The 15,045-nt window shown below is 38.1% G+C and overlaps 2 protein-coding genes across 7 annotated transcripts in view; both read left to right on the forward strand.

The window, feature by feature from the left end:
• Positions 1-377: 377 nt before the first annotated feature.
• On the forward strand, positions 378-8,669 carry trafd1 (TRAF-type zinc finger domain containing 1). The gene is made up of 12 exons (XM_040156139.1): positions 378-967; positions 1,265-1,313; positions 1,399-1,534; positions 2,174-2,227; positions 2,332-2,761; positions 3,587-3,895; positions 3,969-4,033; positions 5,245-5,502; positions 5,618-5,756; positions 6,561-6,777; positions 6,927-6,984; positions 7,534-8,669. The coding sequence occupies exons 2-12, from the start codon at positions 1,279-1,281 to the stop codon at positions 7,570-7,572; spliced, it is 1,740 nt and encodes a 579-aa protein (XP_040012073.1). The 5' UTR covers positions 378-967; positions 1,265-1,278; the 3' UTR covers positions 7,573-8,669.
• Positions 8,670-12,202: 3,533 nt separating this feature from the next.
• Positions 12,203-15,045, forward strand: part of smtnb (smoothelin b) — a 50,624-nt gene continuing 47,781 nt past the window's right edge. For 2 of the 6 annotated variants that reach the window (XM_040155254.1, XM_040155258.1), the window contains exon 1: positions 12,203-12,566. In XM_040155254.1, the coding sequence (XP_040011188.1) occupies positions 12,516-12,566 (51 nt within the window). In that variant the 5' untranslated portion in view covers positions 12,203-12,515. The remainder of the gene's footprint in view (positions 12,567-15,045) is intronic. The other 4 variants (XM_040155255.1, XM_040155259.1, XM_040155256.1 and 1 more) reach the window with 3 other exon arrangements.

Raw genomic sequence — 15,045 nt, forward strand, 5'->3', positions numbered from 1 at the left:
ACTTTTGCAAACGTTTTTGGAGGCTTATTAAATATATATTTTAAGAGTTTGTATTATTGGCTGAATGACCGTAGTTGCAGATGAATGCAAACCTGTGAAATTATTAACATTAGCTGAAAAATGGAGGGATGTGATTCGCCAAAATTTTAGTCGACAAGGTTACTGCTGTAATTAAAGAAAACAGATAGAAGTCTATATATTGACATTCTGTATAGTCCATATAATGTTTATATTTTTGATACCTTTATCACAATTTTAGAATAAATTTTGTTGGTAATATCAGAGTCAAAGATTGAAATTGAAAGCAATGGTATCAGCCGGGACCTTTTTACAAGCGCACGGTGTTTACTCAACCAATCAAATTCTAGCCTGGAATTATTACCCAGATATGTTTGCCCCGAGTTCAGACTTACAGTCAGCTTTAACTATTAACTTCTGTCATATATATGCCCCTTGCAGATTCATATCACACTTTTATTTCGTGCATTTAGACGAGATGCAGCATTAAAAACTGTTGCGGGATTTGGCTTGGCTGTGACAATATTAAAGGAGGCGTAGTGGAATGTACGTAGGTAGCCTGAGAGGCAAACTCAGGGCGCAAATGTTCTGTCAAAACAGGGCAAGGAGGAAATAACGAACTGGTTTTCAGGGTAGCATCAAGTGGTTAGCTGTCGTCAACGAGTTTCTTTTTGGTTAAATATTCAGAAGTAAATTAACTGACAAACTATAACCTCAAAACGGAACGGTTGCATTCGTTTTGGCTGGACCGGGCGGCAGAAGCAAAAAAACCCGTCTTTATATTAGCTCCTTGGTTTGGTAGCTACTTCGTAAAGAGTGTATAAAGTTAGTTAGCTAGCGTCAAATCGACGCTACGTGGTGTTCGCTTACCGTGTATTTAATGCTAAGCTACGTAGCTAGCGAAAGCCAACACATCTAACATTGTCCAGATTTTTTTGAGAAACACTGGGTGAGTAAAGCTGAAGAGCTGTTAACCAGTTCCATTTGCTAACGACACTGGTACTAGCTACCTGTACTCTTTACGTTGCCCTTATGGGCTATTTTTAAATAAGCTCAGTAAACAGATCTTGATGCCAGTTCAATTAACATGACGCCACGAAACTCGGATACCAATACATCAATCACAAATTAATTTCTGTAGCTACAAACATTGTATGTTAACGTTTCATAAACATTAAAGATAAACAAAATGGAGCACGCTGGGTTTTTTTTGTCATTAATAACTAACGTTACACTTTTTCCTCAGGCTTTATTAAAGCCATGGCAGATGAAAATACACAGTTTTGTGGCAATTGGTAAGTATGAATAAGTTATACTAGTGATCAGTCAATTTGATATGATGGTGGAAAAGGGTTTTCATAACGATCTTTACCTTTTTAGCAAACATGACATTCCAGAGGCTAATTTTACTACTCATGAGATCCATTGTCAAAGAAACATCGCCCTGTGTGGTGTGTGCCAGGAGCCAGTGCCCCGGTCGGATCTGCAGGAGCACATGCAGCAGGAGCATACAAAGGTAATATCTGCAGCAATACTGGCGACTTTAACATCATTTCTGCGGTAGATGTGGGCTTCTTTTGAGGGTAGGCCTAATGCCCAAAGATGGAAAAATGTGATTATCTGTATAGCCTGGAACAACTAATCAACATGTGTGAACATTAGTGAAACTATCCCAAACCCAGAAACCAGTAAACTGGTAATTGAACCTGTGACTTTTGTGATTTTTATGTCTCAGGAGTAAAATTGGCATTTTTTGATTGCCTCATTATTTCTCATGAGCGTTAATGTTATAACATTAATAATGTCTTATGTGAACACACTAGACTTGGTGGAAGGAACTCTTATATGTACAGGAAATCTTTGACTCTGCCTTTATATTAATTTATTATACGACACCTCATTGTGCGGTATTACTGATTGAACTGTCAATAACAGTTACTGAGGCTGTTTGCAGTCTTTTTTTTTTTTAAACTTATTCTAACTATATGGTCCCTAATGAAACCTCCTTTGTAATTCAAAATCACGTCAGAGGGACCATATACTGCAGTCAGTCCTGACCTCAAATCGTCACCCGTAAGGAAATGACTAACAAGGAAGCAACATCAGACTGAGACAGGATAATTGTAAATTAAACGCATTTTCTCTTTCAATTTAGATTACATGCAAGTGTGGTTTGAAGATTGAGAAGAATCATATTGACATTCACCAGGTATTTCTGAAGAACTTTTTCCTTCCCTATGTATAACGCTGATATTTAACCATCCTTGATTAAATCATTGAATTATCCTTCTTCATGATTTTTGTCTCTTGTAGAGCTCTGAATGTCCTCAGCGGCTGGTCCCATGCCAGTACTGTGAACTAGAGCTTGTTTTCAGTCAGTCCAAAGAGCATGAGGATTATTGTGGTACACGCACTGAGCCCTGCCCACACTGCAAATGCAATGTAATGTTGAGAGAACAAGCTGTGCATCCAGTCTTATGTGGAAGCCTCACACCGCCCCAAGAGAGGAACAACAGCAGGATGAGTCGCAGTCAAGTAGAACCACAGTCTCCAGGGTCTTGGTTTGAAGCCCACTCCATCCGAAACATCATAAAAGCCCAAGAAAGAGGCTCCAAGAATAACAACATCCATGCAGCAGAACAACAGGGTTTTCCCCATGCATTTGATCCCAGAGTTTATAACACTTCAAGGGGACCTGGAGACTGGAAGAATACTTCACAGAGGAATACAACATATAGTCACTGTGAGTTTTATCACTGACCCCATTGATTATTATATTTCCTGTACGGGGAAAAAGTGGCAACAAAGCTTAATTATTTATTGGCCCAAAATATATCAGTGTAGCTTTAAAGAACTGTTACAGCAATTTAAAGGTGCCCCGTGAAGATTTTAACGTTAACAAAAAAAAGTTATGTTTACATCCAGTATGCTTCTATACAAAATATTTGTAAAGCTTATTATTTTGAATATTTTAAAGCATGCGTTTTCATATCCATCTTTTTTTGCTGACCGTCGTATTTCCTGCCTTTTGAGGGTGCACTGTTACGCTTCTTTGCAAGTTACTGTCCCCCACTGTCAAATAGTGCGAAGCCAGCAGCAGGAATGTGTGTCGCATCACCTGTGTCCTTGTGTGTGTGCACAATACAAAAAAATGGGGGCCCACGTGTAAAAACATTGCTCTGTAGCACTACTAGTAGTCAAAAACTCAACCTTAAACTCTACTATAGTATCACCAGAATTGCTTGACATAATCTTTACACCTTGTCTATAGAGTCTGTAACACATAAATATATCTGACTGTAGATGTTCCTGTCAACTTCTCCCTTTTGTAAGGCTATGTTTGTAAAATTAGTTTTACCAGCAGAGGACATGTTGTAGTATGTTATCACTACTGTGGTCCAAAAAGTGTGGGCAAAAAAAGGGTTTGGCCAAAAAAATTAAACATAACCAAATCCTAAAACATTTAAAGATCTTTTCTCCCATGACTGAGCTTATAGACCCAAGTTGGTGTGTTGCTGCTATCTGCTAAAATTCTTTATATGTATGTTTAATTAATTTTTCTTTATAGTGCTGGGGCAGAGTGATTTTCTGAATAGCAGCAGCAGTAGCAGCAGCAGCAGTGCGTGGCCACATGGTGATCAGACGCATGATGACGATTCATCAGGCCTGGACTACATGTTGGCTCTCAGCCTGCAGAGTGATGGAGAATCGGTGGCTGGAGGTGTAGAGGGCAACCTGTGGAGTGATATCTGGGACCACAAGATCGGGAAGACGTCTATCACCTCTGTAAACTCTCCACTCTCTCCACCCAACAACAACTACCCACACTTCACTACAGCGACAAGCACAAGTGCAGTCCAGGACCATGATCAAACAGGTACATCAGTGTCGATAGAATACTTTAGTTATTCTGTTGTCAGTTTGTTAATGGTTTAAAATTCTTTTTACAGATACCATGTTGCCTTGTGAGTTTTGCGAAGAGCTGTTTCCAGAAGAGGATCTCATTTTGCATCAGGTTTGAGATGTAACTTTAAACTTTCGGTTTGCACCACAGATAAGTAGAATCTCTGATTTCGAGGATAGTTAAGGCTCACTGATTTTGTGTTTACTGATTTTTTTCAAATTCTTCTGGACTTCAGGTCCCCAAAGTTTTTGTCGTTATTTATCTTAGTGTACAAGGTAGTCTTGCAATGTGGACAGCTGAGTAAGTACTTTGAGTAATAGAAAGTGAAGAAAAAGTGGGTAAACACAAATGATCTGCTGATCATCCACTAGAGTAATTAAAGTAAAGAAAGTATTATAAAGTGGCCACAATAATTAGTTCTTTAAATGTTTAAATTTGAGTTTTTGTGTAATAGACGATATTGCATTGTATATATACACACTTAAGTACTTGTTATTTGTTTGTAATATGTATGCCTACAGAAGGCCAGTCACTGAAAGCGTCTATGCTTTAAGAGGGTGCAGATTGATTAGTTGTTCTTTGGTTCTATATCATATCATCTGTCAGCGCCTAGATAAGTTTTTAAGCCTGGAAAGCTGTGTTTATTTTCTGGATTAAAGGGTCTTTAACCAATTAAACAATAATCTCATAAACTAATGCTCGTTCTTCTTTGAGAATTCAATCTATATTCAAGTAAACTAGACATATAATGTTCAAGAAAAAATCTGCTCAGCTGACTCGCTCTACAATATGTAACTGGAGAAAAGGAGGGCAGACAGTTTGTAATTCCAGTTCATTGCATCATATCTGCATGCATGACATCACAACAAAAATGAAAATACAACCAGAACATGATTGACAGATGTAACCAGCCGAACAGAACCTGTCTACTCTGCCTACTGAATTCAGGACTTCCAGTTTAACTTACTGTAGTGTAGAAATAAAACTTGCTGTGACCCACTTTGTTTGTCATGATGCATTCTGTTTTTACTCAGGCTGCTTGTCTCCCCACTAGGATTCTGTATTGTAGAACGGTTAGGAAATACATCTGCATATGCAAAAAATCTAATCGGTATCAGATCAGCTCAGATCCAGTCAGATATCACATGGCGTGCAAACATTTTAACATCTTTCTTTCTTCAGATAGTTCACAGTCTAGTTGCAGCCTTTACCTGTTTGAACATGTGGCCCTTGTCTCCATCTAGGAGGCACAAGGTGACTTAGACTTTAGCAGATTTAACATAGATTTTAACCTTTTGTCTACTTCCTTTGCTTTGTTTTAGACTGGGTGCAGCCCAGCCTCCGCTTTTGCGTCTTTCAGCAAGCAGCCTTCCTCTCCACCTAAAGAGGACAGGAGCAGGAATGCTTCAGGGCTGATGCGCAGCCTCCCCGACACACTCGCTTCCAACATCCCCACTTTCCCTCGGTCTGTCTCCCCGGCCTCTTACAGTCCCCCAGCCAGTCCACTAGAGGGTGATGTGGTCATTCCCTGTGAATTCTGTGGTGTGGCTCTAGAAGAGGCTGTCGTCTTCCACCATCAGGTATGACGCTATTGGCAGAATATTAAACATTAAAGAGTGGGGGGGGAAAAAGAAACACAGACATGCAATTGCATATTTTTTCTCACTTTTTTTGATATGTGTGTTTTACGTCTAGGACAAATGTGATATGCGCCCTCAGACTGCCCATCCACTGAATAATATAATAAAAGCATCTGTCAGAAAACCACTGAGCCCTGCTAAAGAAACATTTGGGCAGATGTCTCCAGATTTTCAGAGGAGAATAAAGCAGCAAGGTAATGTATAAAATGTATTCAGAATATTAAAATTTTAAATATATACATTTTTAATATTAAAATATCAAAAACTGCACATACGCAATAGTTTCTTTGTGTACTTTTGATTGATTTATTTTATGTGACAACCCTGTGCAAATTTAAACTAGAGTGGTGAGTCTACTCTTGCAAAAGTAAGTACTGTAACGTCTCAATGTGTAGGAACAAAAAATGCATTGAAAGTAAATGGCTCCCCATTAGCCTTTTTCCAGAGCTCTGAATTGCTACCCCTATGTGATCTGAATTTCAAACAGTATAGAATTATGATAGATAATTTGTAATACTGAAAGCAGGAAGTGACACGAATGGCGATTCAGTCTGATAGTTATGACAATTATTTTTTCCATAAATAGTAATAAATCCTACCTTTTGAAACCTACATGTTTTTGTTTGCAGCTTTCAAAATATTGATAAAACTCTTTGGTCATTTTTGAGGCTTTAGGGGTGTTTTTGCTTATATATTATTATATTGATAAATGTGTGTAATATTTAGATTTTAGATGTATGCGAGTGGGGTTTGATAAAATCTTATAGAAAAACATAGCATCCAATTCAGAGCCACAATTTATAAAGGTACAACACTGCTCTGACTCAGTATCAACAAACACTGAAGATACAAATTTAGTTTGTAAAGTGATTTTTTATTTGATTGCATTATATTCTAGAGGGTCTGTGGATATGTGCACGATTTCTTTTGTCTGGTCCCTGTGTCTGTGTGTGTGCGCGCGTTTATTTACACACATTGTATATGCTATCCACATATAGCTGACTTCTTGGATGAGGATTTTGGATTTGACAGACACACCCCACTAGGAAAAAACCCAAAGGAATGGCAGAGAGGCTACATTGGACTACCAAGTCAGAGGAAGACGTCCAACTGTGATGTTTCTGTGAAAAACAAACCTCAGCAGGTCAATGAAGCAGAGGGGGCTCATTCGTCTTTCTATGACACTGAGAAGTCAGGCTCTGCATCTCTAAAGGGGTAAAAGCAATGATCAAGAATTTTTGAATTTTATTTGAATTACTTTAGTTCTACTTTACCAATTTATAATTTCTTAAACAAATAATTGTGTTTTGTGTAATTTAATTTAGAGTATATTATTCATATTGTGATTTGATTTTGTCCACCAGACCTCATCTACCAGAAAATAAAGAAGGGAGAGTGAACAGAAGTAATCCAATGGCAAAGGTACGCAATGCAGCACACGAATTAACACCTAGACAAACAAAGGCAAGGAGCTTCTGCTTCTACTCAATCTTTAACATAAAAACAAAAATATAGCATGACATTGTATAGTTGTATTGTATTGTAACAGTCTACACAGTATACAGTCTGTACTGAAATGCCACCATAAGGGTTGACAGTATGGGAAAGAAATGGATATTTTAACACTTGTTTATTTACCCGAAGAACAATCTATTATGATAACCAAATATGAGCAATACACAAAGGTTTATAAAATATATTCATACATTTATATGAAAAATATGAGGTTGAATAGGTTGGCTGGAGAAAAATTGTACTTACTGTAATGACAATATATGCAGACCTGCTACTGCCTGCTCATTTAAGGGAAAATCTTCCTGGAATAGACCTAAAGTTAATATTTCTGTAACACTGTGCTTTCTTCACAGAATAAATGAGTTATCATGGTGTCAGTTTTGCTTGGGGTTGATTTTCCCAATATATTTAGGCATCTTCAAAAAGGATTTTCAATTGTTTATTTTCCATTTGCAGCTGCCCAAGAAGCAGAATGAAGAGCAGCAGGAAGAGTGAGAGCAGGAACATCTGGAGATATAGTAAAACCAAATCTCCTACTCTGCTTTTCATTTATCTTTTTGCACACTTTTGAAAATAAAGCATACATGTATCTGATAAGTGCCTGTGTGAGCATTGGTATCTTATAGTTTTATTAAAGTCTAAGTAAGTAGTTTGGTTTATTCAAGCATATTCTGCTTTATTTCAAGATTTGTTTCAAAGGTTTGTATGTCTAACATCTAGCCTTAACAGTTAACTTATAAATAGATTTTTATTTACACTAAATTTGATTTTGAATTTTTTACTGTACAAGTCATGTCATAGCTCATTAAGAACATTGACAACATCAAACAAACACACGACTTTGTTGGTGTCTAACTTGATCTTTATCTTGTTACTTCAGCCAAGGACATTTTGTTTTCACCGCTGTTTTTTTTTTTTTCTTTTTTCTTTTTTTTTTCCAGGTCATTTCTCTGTGTTCCTGTTGGTTTTTGCAACTTTATGTAACCTAAAGCACTTTGATAGATTATTTTGTTAAAAAGGGCTTTAGGAACAGATTTGATAAATTTATGCATCTTTTACCAAGAAAAAAATTAACTGTATTATTGAACATTTGTCTTTTTATATTGTTGAAGATTTGTCTTTAATACTCTTCAGTAATATTTAGATTTTTTTTTTTTTTAAATCATATCTATATAACTATATACATAGTGTTATGATGAGATGGCTTTTGAAGCAGTGTCTCCTGTCCACCCTTCTTTTAAGTAGTATGAAAAACTTTGTGTGTTGTTCCTCCAAATATGATTTAAGATTGATAAGATGTATTTTGTGTGTAACATAGGGTCCGCTTTAGGAATGCATATAAAATAGGCAACCTTGTGCCACAGATGGTTGAGTCTGCAAATTTCCCTTTTTAATTAAAGACAACATCAGAGCGTTTTCCCAGTTAACATCTTATCAGCGGTCCCAAGTAGAGAGCAGCAACTAATCAGTGAAATCATCTGGTGCAGTGTTTAGTTGGACTTGCAGCACTCATGGCACATAGCTGACTATTCCTGTTTAAGAACAACTTTCTGCTCTTTGTCTTGTGTGGTTATTAAATGTTTTTAATCATGGTTTCGTGGCTCCAGTTGTTATTCTGTCGGTGCTGTTTCATGCCCTTTTTATATGACTACCTCAAATATCTGTTTTTTAATTCCCATATTTTCAGTCAGTTTGCCACTCGATGAGCTTCCTTTCTTATCTTAAGGTTACTTTCTTATCTACTTCCTTTCATATGTGGTGATAAATGGTGCAGAGGTGCGGAAGGAGTTTGGACAACAGTGCTGCGTTTTTTTTTTAATGTATTTGGTGTGGCAACATATGAGTAGTATGGATATGATTTCTGTCACACCACCATCCAGCATAGGTTTTGTTGTCACTATTACAATCTTCAATTACTGAATATGCGGCAGCGTTTTTGTAAGTTGCATTGCAGTCTGCAGCGTAGTCATCTTGGTAATATTTAAAGATCGCAAGTCAGTTGGTTAAACTTGATTCTGAAAGAATTTACTTTTTATTATACGCAAACATCTCCATTAAAGTATTAGTCAGTGTTTCTCCACATGAATATTATTCCTGGCCACATGGAGAAGAATTTGAAACAGCATTCAGACACTCATGTTGGAAAAAAATGGTATTGCTTTATTTTCCAGGCCTGTAATTTACTTCAAATTTCTTAGGAAGTTGCCTGGAATTAGCTCTCTTATGAGGATCTAATTATAGGGACATGAGATATTGTTCTGAGACAATTAATCAATTTTAGTTAATTCTGTGGTGTTCATAAGCAGTAGTTGATTTCCAGAAAAATATCCTTTTAAAAAATATAAAATATAAATACTACTAATACTAAATAAATACAATATAAAAAAATATATAAACATTTCTTTTTGGAGTCTACTAGGAATTAAAACTACTGTATGAAGGGGTAATTACAGAACGTAAACATTGCATCCATCTTTTACCGCTCTGGAAAAAAGTGCACCATCTAGGACAGCAAGAAAATGATTGATAATTGTCTAGCTTTTTTTCAAGATTACCTTAAAAATCCTGGAGGACAAATCCGGTACCAAGCAGAGGTCACGATGGCCTGAGTGAGACAGTTTTAACCCTCCTATTATATTTTTTTTATATACAGTTTTTGTTGGTTCACATTTTGTTATATTCCCTCTGTCTTTAAATGTACCCATGCATCCAATAAGATAATTACTTGTACGTACAAATATACAGTAGTTGGCTAGTAAAATTATTCTGATTCTGAACTATGTGTTCCTTGGTGATATTCTTACGTTGTAAACTTGGGTAACGCTTTCAGTTGCAGTCATTTTTTGTAGGTTTAAATTGCTGGGGTCAATTTGACCCCAAACATAAAAGTTGTCTGTTTATTTTAGCAGAATAGCTGGATTCATTTTGATTTTGACAACAGAGGATGCAATAAAACTGCTAAGGGTCACTGTCATTCATCAGCAGCTCACAGGGTCTTCCAGTTAGGCATAGCCTATTGGCATTGTTTAATAAATTGTTTAGTAATTGTTCAATGAATAAATTTGATTTAAACATTACATAAAACATAAAAAATTAGTGAATTTTCAAAGACTTATTGAATTCAATTTTGTTGGCCCATTTTTAAAATGTGTACTAATAGCACACTTAATTTGAAATATTGTATAAAGCCTTTAAGAGAGTCAATTGACTTTTAAAATATATTTCTAACAAATAAACTGTATTTTTTTTTAATAAATCCATGTGCTACTTTGCGGGAAAAAGACGACATGAAGAAGACAAAATTCCACTGCTGAAGTCACGTGATTTCCTGTCAACTCCAGAGGTGCTTCTTGCGGAGGTCTGCCAATTTGTCTGCAGCCAGACAGCCAGTCCCTGGCCATTTTTTTGGGCCATTTGGGGGCAATGGAAACAAGTTGTGAACAAATTATGACATATCACCTTTTAAGTAGCATCAAAAATATTCATTGTAGTTATGGAGCAACATTAACATTCATTTGGAGTTATGTTTTAGCCACCTGGTGAATGCAAGTTCAAAATTCACTCTCTTTTAGCTCTGTTTTTGGTAGCTCTACCAACTCTTGAGGGAAACATCTGGCTCTTTAGCCACTAAATGCTCCACTATGTTCACTAACTCATTGCTAACTTTGTTTTTCTGCTGTTTGGTGCTGTGCAGGGTATGTACAGTGGGTTTTTAGGGCTTTTTCACTGAAAACAGCTGCAGCGAAAGTGGTGAGAGTGGCCCCAAACAGTCGAGTTGGGGATCAGACAGCAAAACAATGAGCTGAAACTCGCATTTAAAGCTCCATAAAACCGAGGGGAGAATTCCCTGTAGGCTCATCACTATTAGAGGGTGAAAACGACTCTCCACATGACCGTCAACTCATTCGAATGTCACTCAGCAACCGTAGGATGACATCAAGTGACCTACAGAAAGAATGGCAATTGGCAGCTTGGGTGAAGTGCCGGCGAGAACGGTTCGAAACAGGCTCCTAGGGGCCGGGCTCAAGTCGTGTAAAGCTAGAAAAAAGCCCTTCATCAATGAGAAGCAAAGAAGAGCCAGGCTGAGGTTTGCAAAAGACCATAAGGATTGGACCATAGAGGACTGGAGTAATCTCATCTTCTCTGATTAGTCCAATTTTCAGCTTTGCCCAACACCTGGTCATCTAATGGTTAGATGGAGACCTGGAAAGGCCTACAAGCCACAGTGTCTTGCACCCACTGTGAAATCAAGCTACGTCCTGGAAGAAAACTTACAGGAAAGAAAGCTTCCTTCTGCTCTGACAAGGTTCCCCAACTTTTAGGATTGGTCTTTCCAGGAGGACAATGCTCCATGCCACACAGCTAGGTCAATCAGGGTGTGGATGAAGGACCACCAGATCCAGACCCTGTCATGGCCAGCACAAACTCCGGACCTGAACCCCATTGAAAACCTCTGGAATGTGATCAAGAGCAAGATGGATGGTCACAAGCCATCAAACAAAGCTGAGCTGCTTGATTTTTTGCACCAGGACTGGCATAAAGTCACCCAACAGCAATGTGAAAGACTGGTGGAGAGCGTGCCAAGACGCATGAAAGCTGTGATTGAAAATCGGGGTTATTCCACCAAATATTGATTTCTGAACTCTTCCTTGGTTAAAACATTAGTATTGTGTTGTTTATAAATGTAAATGAACTTGTTTTCTTTGCATCATTTGAGGTCTGAAAACACTGCATCTTTTTTGTTATTTTGACCATTTGTCATTTTCTGCAAATAAATGCTCTAAAGGGACAATATTTTTATTTGGAATTTGGGAGAAATGTTGTCAGTAGTTTAGAGAATAAAACAAAAATGTTCATTTTACTCAAACACACAACTATAAATAGTAAAATCAGAGAAACGGATGATTTTGCAGTGGTCTCTAAATTTTTTCCAGACCTACCTACCTACCTACCTACCTACGGCACTAATCACCCCCCATACATGGATGCTGTTTCGTGTCGTCCCACAAAGCGGCGCGCTTTGAATGAGCTGCGGCGGAGGCCGGGGGACAGAGAGGGGGCGGGGATTACACCTTTCAGTGGGAATCCTCTGTTCAAAAAACTGCCAACGTCCAATGGGAAGAGCGTGCGGGCCTGTTCGTGCTTTCACTTCAACTCCAGAGGCGACCAAACCGGACCGAAGTATGCCCTCCAGAAGCGGGACACGAGCTCATTCTGGTTGACTCAGAAGACGTTTCTGACTCCGACTCCGCCGAAGACTGAGACTGACTGGAGTGAGGTGGGGGGGAAAAAAAAAAAAAAAAAAAATCAAAAAGACACAACAAAAACAGCCTACAAGTAGTGCAGGGGGTACACGGTGTTGACGGGGAAACCGAATCACAGCGAGACTCACCGTCCGGACCTTCTCGACTCACCTGAGCCCGCCCAGGAAGACCGCAATGTCTGTGGAGACTTACTCTGCGCTGGACGAGTCCTCCCTCCGAGCCTTGGTGAGTAGATGAGCGGGGATGCTCGGAGCCGAAGCGGTGTCTCTGGTACCTGCCGGGGAGAGTCCGGGGCGCGTGGAATAACAAACCGAGTGGTCAGAAGCTTTGACTCGACGTGTCCTCGGGGACAGCATCTTAGTTATCGTCGCTGGCCTTAGTCTGCACAAAATCGCGCCCGTACATCATTTTGAAGTTGTGTCAAACTGGTCAATTCCTTTACATGGGGATGAGGTCTCATAAGGAAGTCATGTGGATTCATTTCTCGCCGCACTGGTATAGGTCTGTTGCTCTTACTACGCACTGTAGTGAAACATGACACTTTTCTTGAACTCCTTAATACTACGACACATTAGTATCATGGAGTTTTTTCAGCCCACCAGAATGACATTACTGTCATCTTCACGCATCGCTTTTCAGATTTTTCTTTGACACCTCTCTCCATCAATAATCAATACATGTCAGTTCCTGGAAGTCGGTCTGCACACACAAACACACAGCCCGTGTGACTAATCAATCAGTCAGTTGATTGATCAGTCAAATGCCGGGAAATAATCATTAACTACTATGATAATTTATCAATTATTTGTCTTTCTTATCACCCTTTAGGTTTAGGACTGTTGATTGGACAAAACAAGAAATTTGAAGAGGTCGTCTTGGTTCTGAGGAATTTTGATGTAATTTTTCTTTTTTTTTTTAAATCTTTTTTACATTTCACAGAATGAACAGTCGATTAATCAAGAAAATAATCGGCAGATTAAAGGATAATGAAAGTTACTAGTAGTTTCAGGTGTAATGAAGAGTGTCTGACTGTAAGAAGTCAGCTGAGTAGTAAATGTTCAGTGTTACCATTGCAGCTGTTGAACACTATATTCAAACGGACTTGCTTGGTGTATTTGTGAGCGCAAACTAGTTTTGAAACCATGAGTTGATCCATCGATTAGTCTAATTGCAGTTTTGATAACAGATTAGCCGTGTAAGTCATTTATCAAGCAGCAATGCCACTTGCTTGTTCCAGCTTCTTGTTTTTTTCTTTTTTATGTAATTGTAAAATTAAAATCTCTGGGCTCTGGACTGGTGATGGGGGGGGGGCCCTAAACAATCTGAAGATGTCACTCTGGACTCTGAGAAATTTTGATGGGCATTTTACTATCTACTGACACTTTATACACCAAACAATTAATTGATTAATCAAATACATAACTGAGGGACTGAGCCATGAAGAAAATATTAGTTGTAGCCCAGTCACAATCTATAAAGGGGGGAACTGACTCAAACAAATGTTTAGTTGTGGTATAATTGCTCATGATGACACACAGCAGACATAACTCTTTTACAAAACAGGAAGCAAGTGATTTTGATTTTGCCTCTAGGTGATTCACTTTGAAGTAAAGTTTTTTTTTTTTTTTTTGGTCATAAAGTGAACATGTACAAAAAAGAGGATTCCGTGCTCTCAGACACATGAGTCATGTCCTAATTATTTCCTGAGGCAGAGGAAGGTGAAACATTAGTCCATCTGACACATATCATGACACCTGAAACACAGACACATTTACAAGGACGCATGAGTCAGACTGTCCTTGTTTAGACAAAGCTGCACTGGCTTGTCCTGAATCACAGTTACACATACACAACAGTCGTACACGAGACATCTGAGCAAAACTATTCATATTTTAGCATTTCTTTTGTATTACAGAATACTAATATATAATGAGCAAGAGGTTTGTGTCAGTAAAAAAATGAGAACACTCACCAATAGTACTAAAACGTTATTGGAGATTTTTCCAGTGCAGTTTTTTATTATTGTCCTTCTGAATGTTGAGTTTTTGTGTCTTTTGTCACCTTGTGCACTCAAAGTTCATCATTTATTTTCTCTTAGCACTGTTTTAGAGGCCTGTATATTGATTTTAAGTGTTAGGTTTCCGCCATGTAAACAGTTGGTGAGCAGCTGTTAGATTAAACTCCACTTCTCTGTATGATTATGACCCCTAAAGTCATTTTCCTCACTAGCCGCTTTCTCAAGAATGAGCACTTCGAGAAGAGGCCATCTCAGAAAAACATTCTGATTTCTGTTCTTAAAGATTAGTAAACCTGACAAGAAAAGGCTGTTTACTTTGGATCTAAGCAGGGTATGACAACTGTATCCATAATTTTCCCATGGTCTGGAATCATCTGGCCAAGAGATACAGTCACTCTTTTCTCACTCGTCAACACGTAAAGGTGAAACTTTTACCACGATTGACATTATAACAGTACGAGAACAGGAGTACGTTGAGGAAATAATAGTGTCCCTTTAGCCTAATTATTTACTTTTAACTTTGATCAGTCAGTTTATGACTTCATTTATTGAGGGACAGAGCAGGAAAGAGGGAGTTAAACTGAATACAAAGCAGGAAGGACTCAGAGTGGTCACCACAAATTTTGGCAGAGAAACAATGAGAAAATCTCAAGCTTTTTGCTGGACCATGTTAGTTTTCTAATTCTG

This window comes from Xiphias gladius, chromosome 19 (genome assembly GCF_016859285.1).
Source record: "Xiphias gladius isolate SHS-SW01 ecotype Sanya breed wild chromosome 19, ASM1685928v1, whole genome shotgun sequence".
NCBI lineage: Eukaryota > Metazoa > Chordata > Actinopteri > Istiophoriformes > Xiphiidae > Xiphias > Xiphias gladius.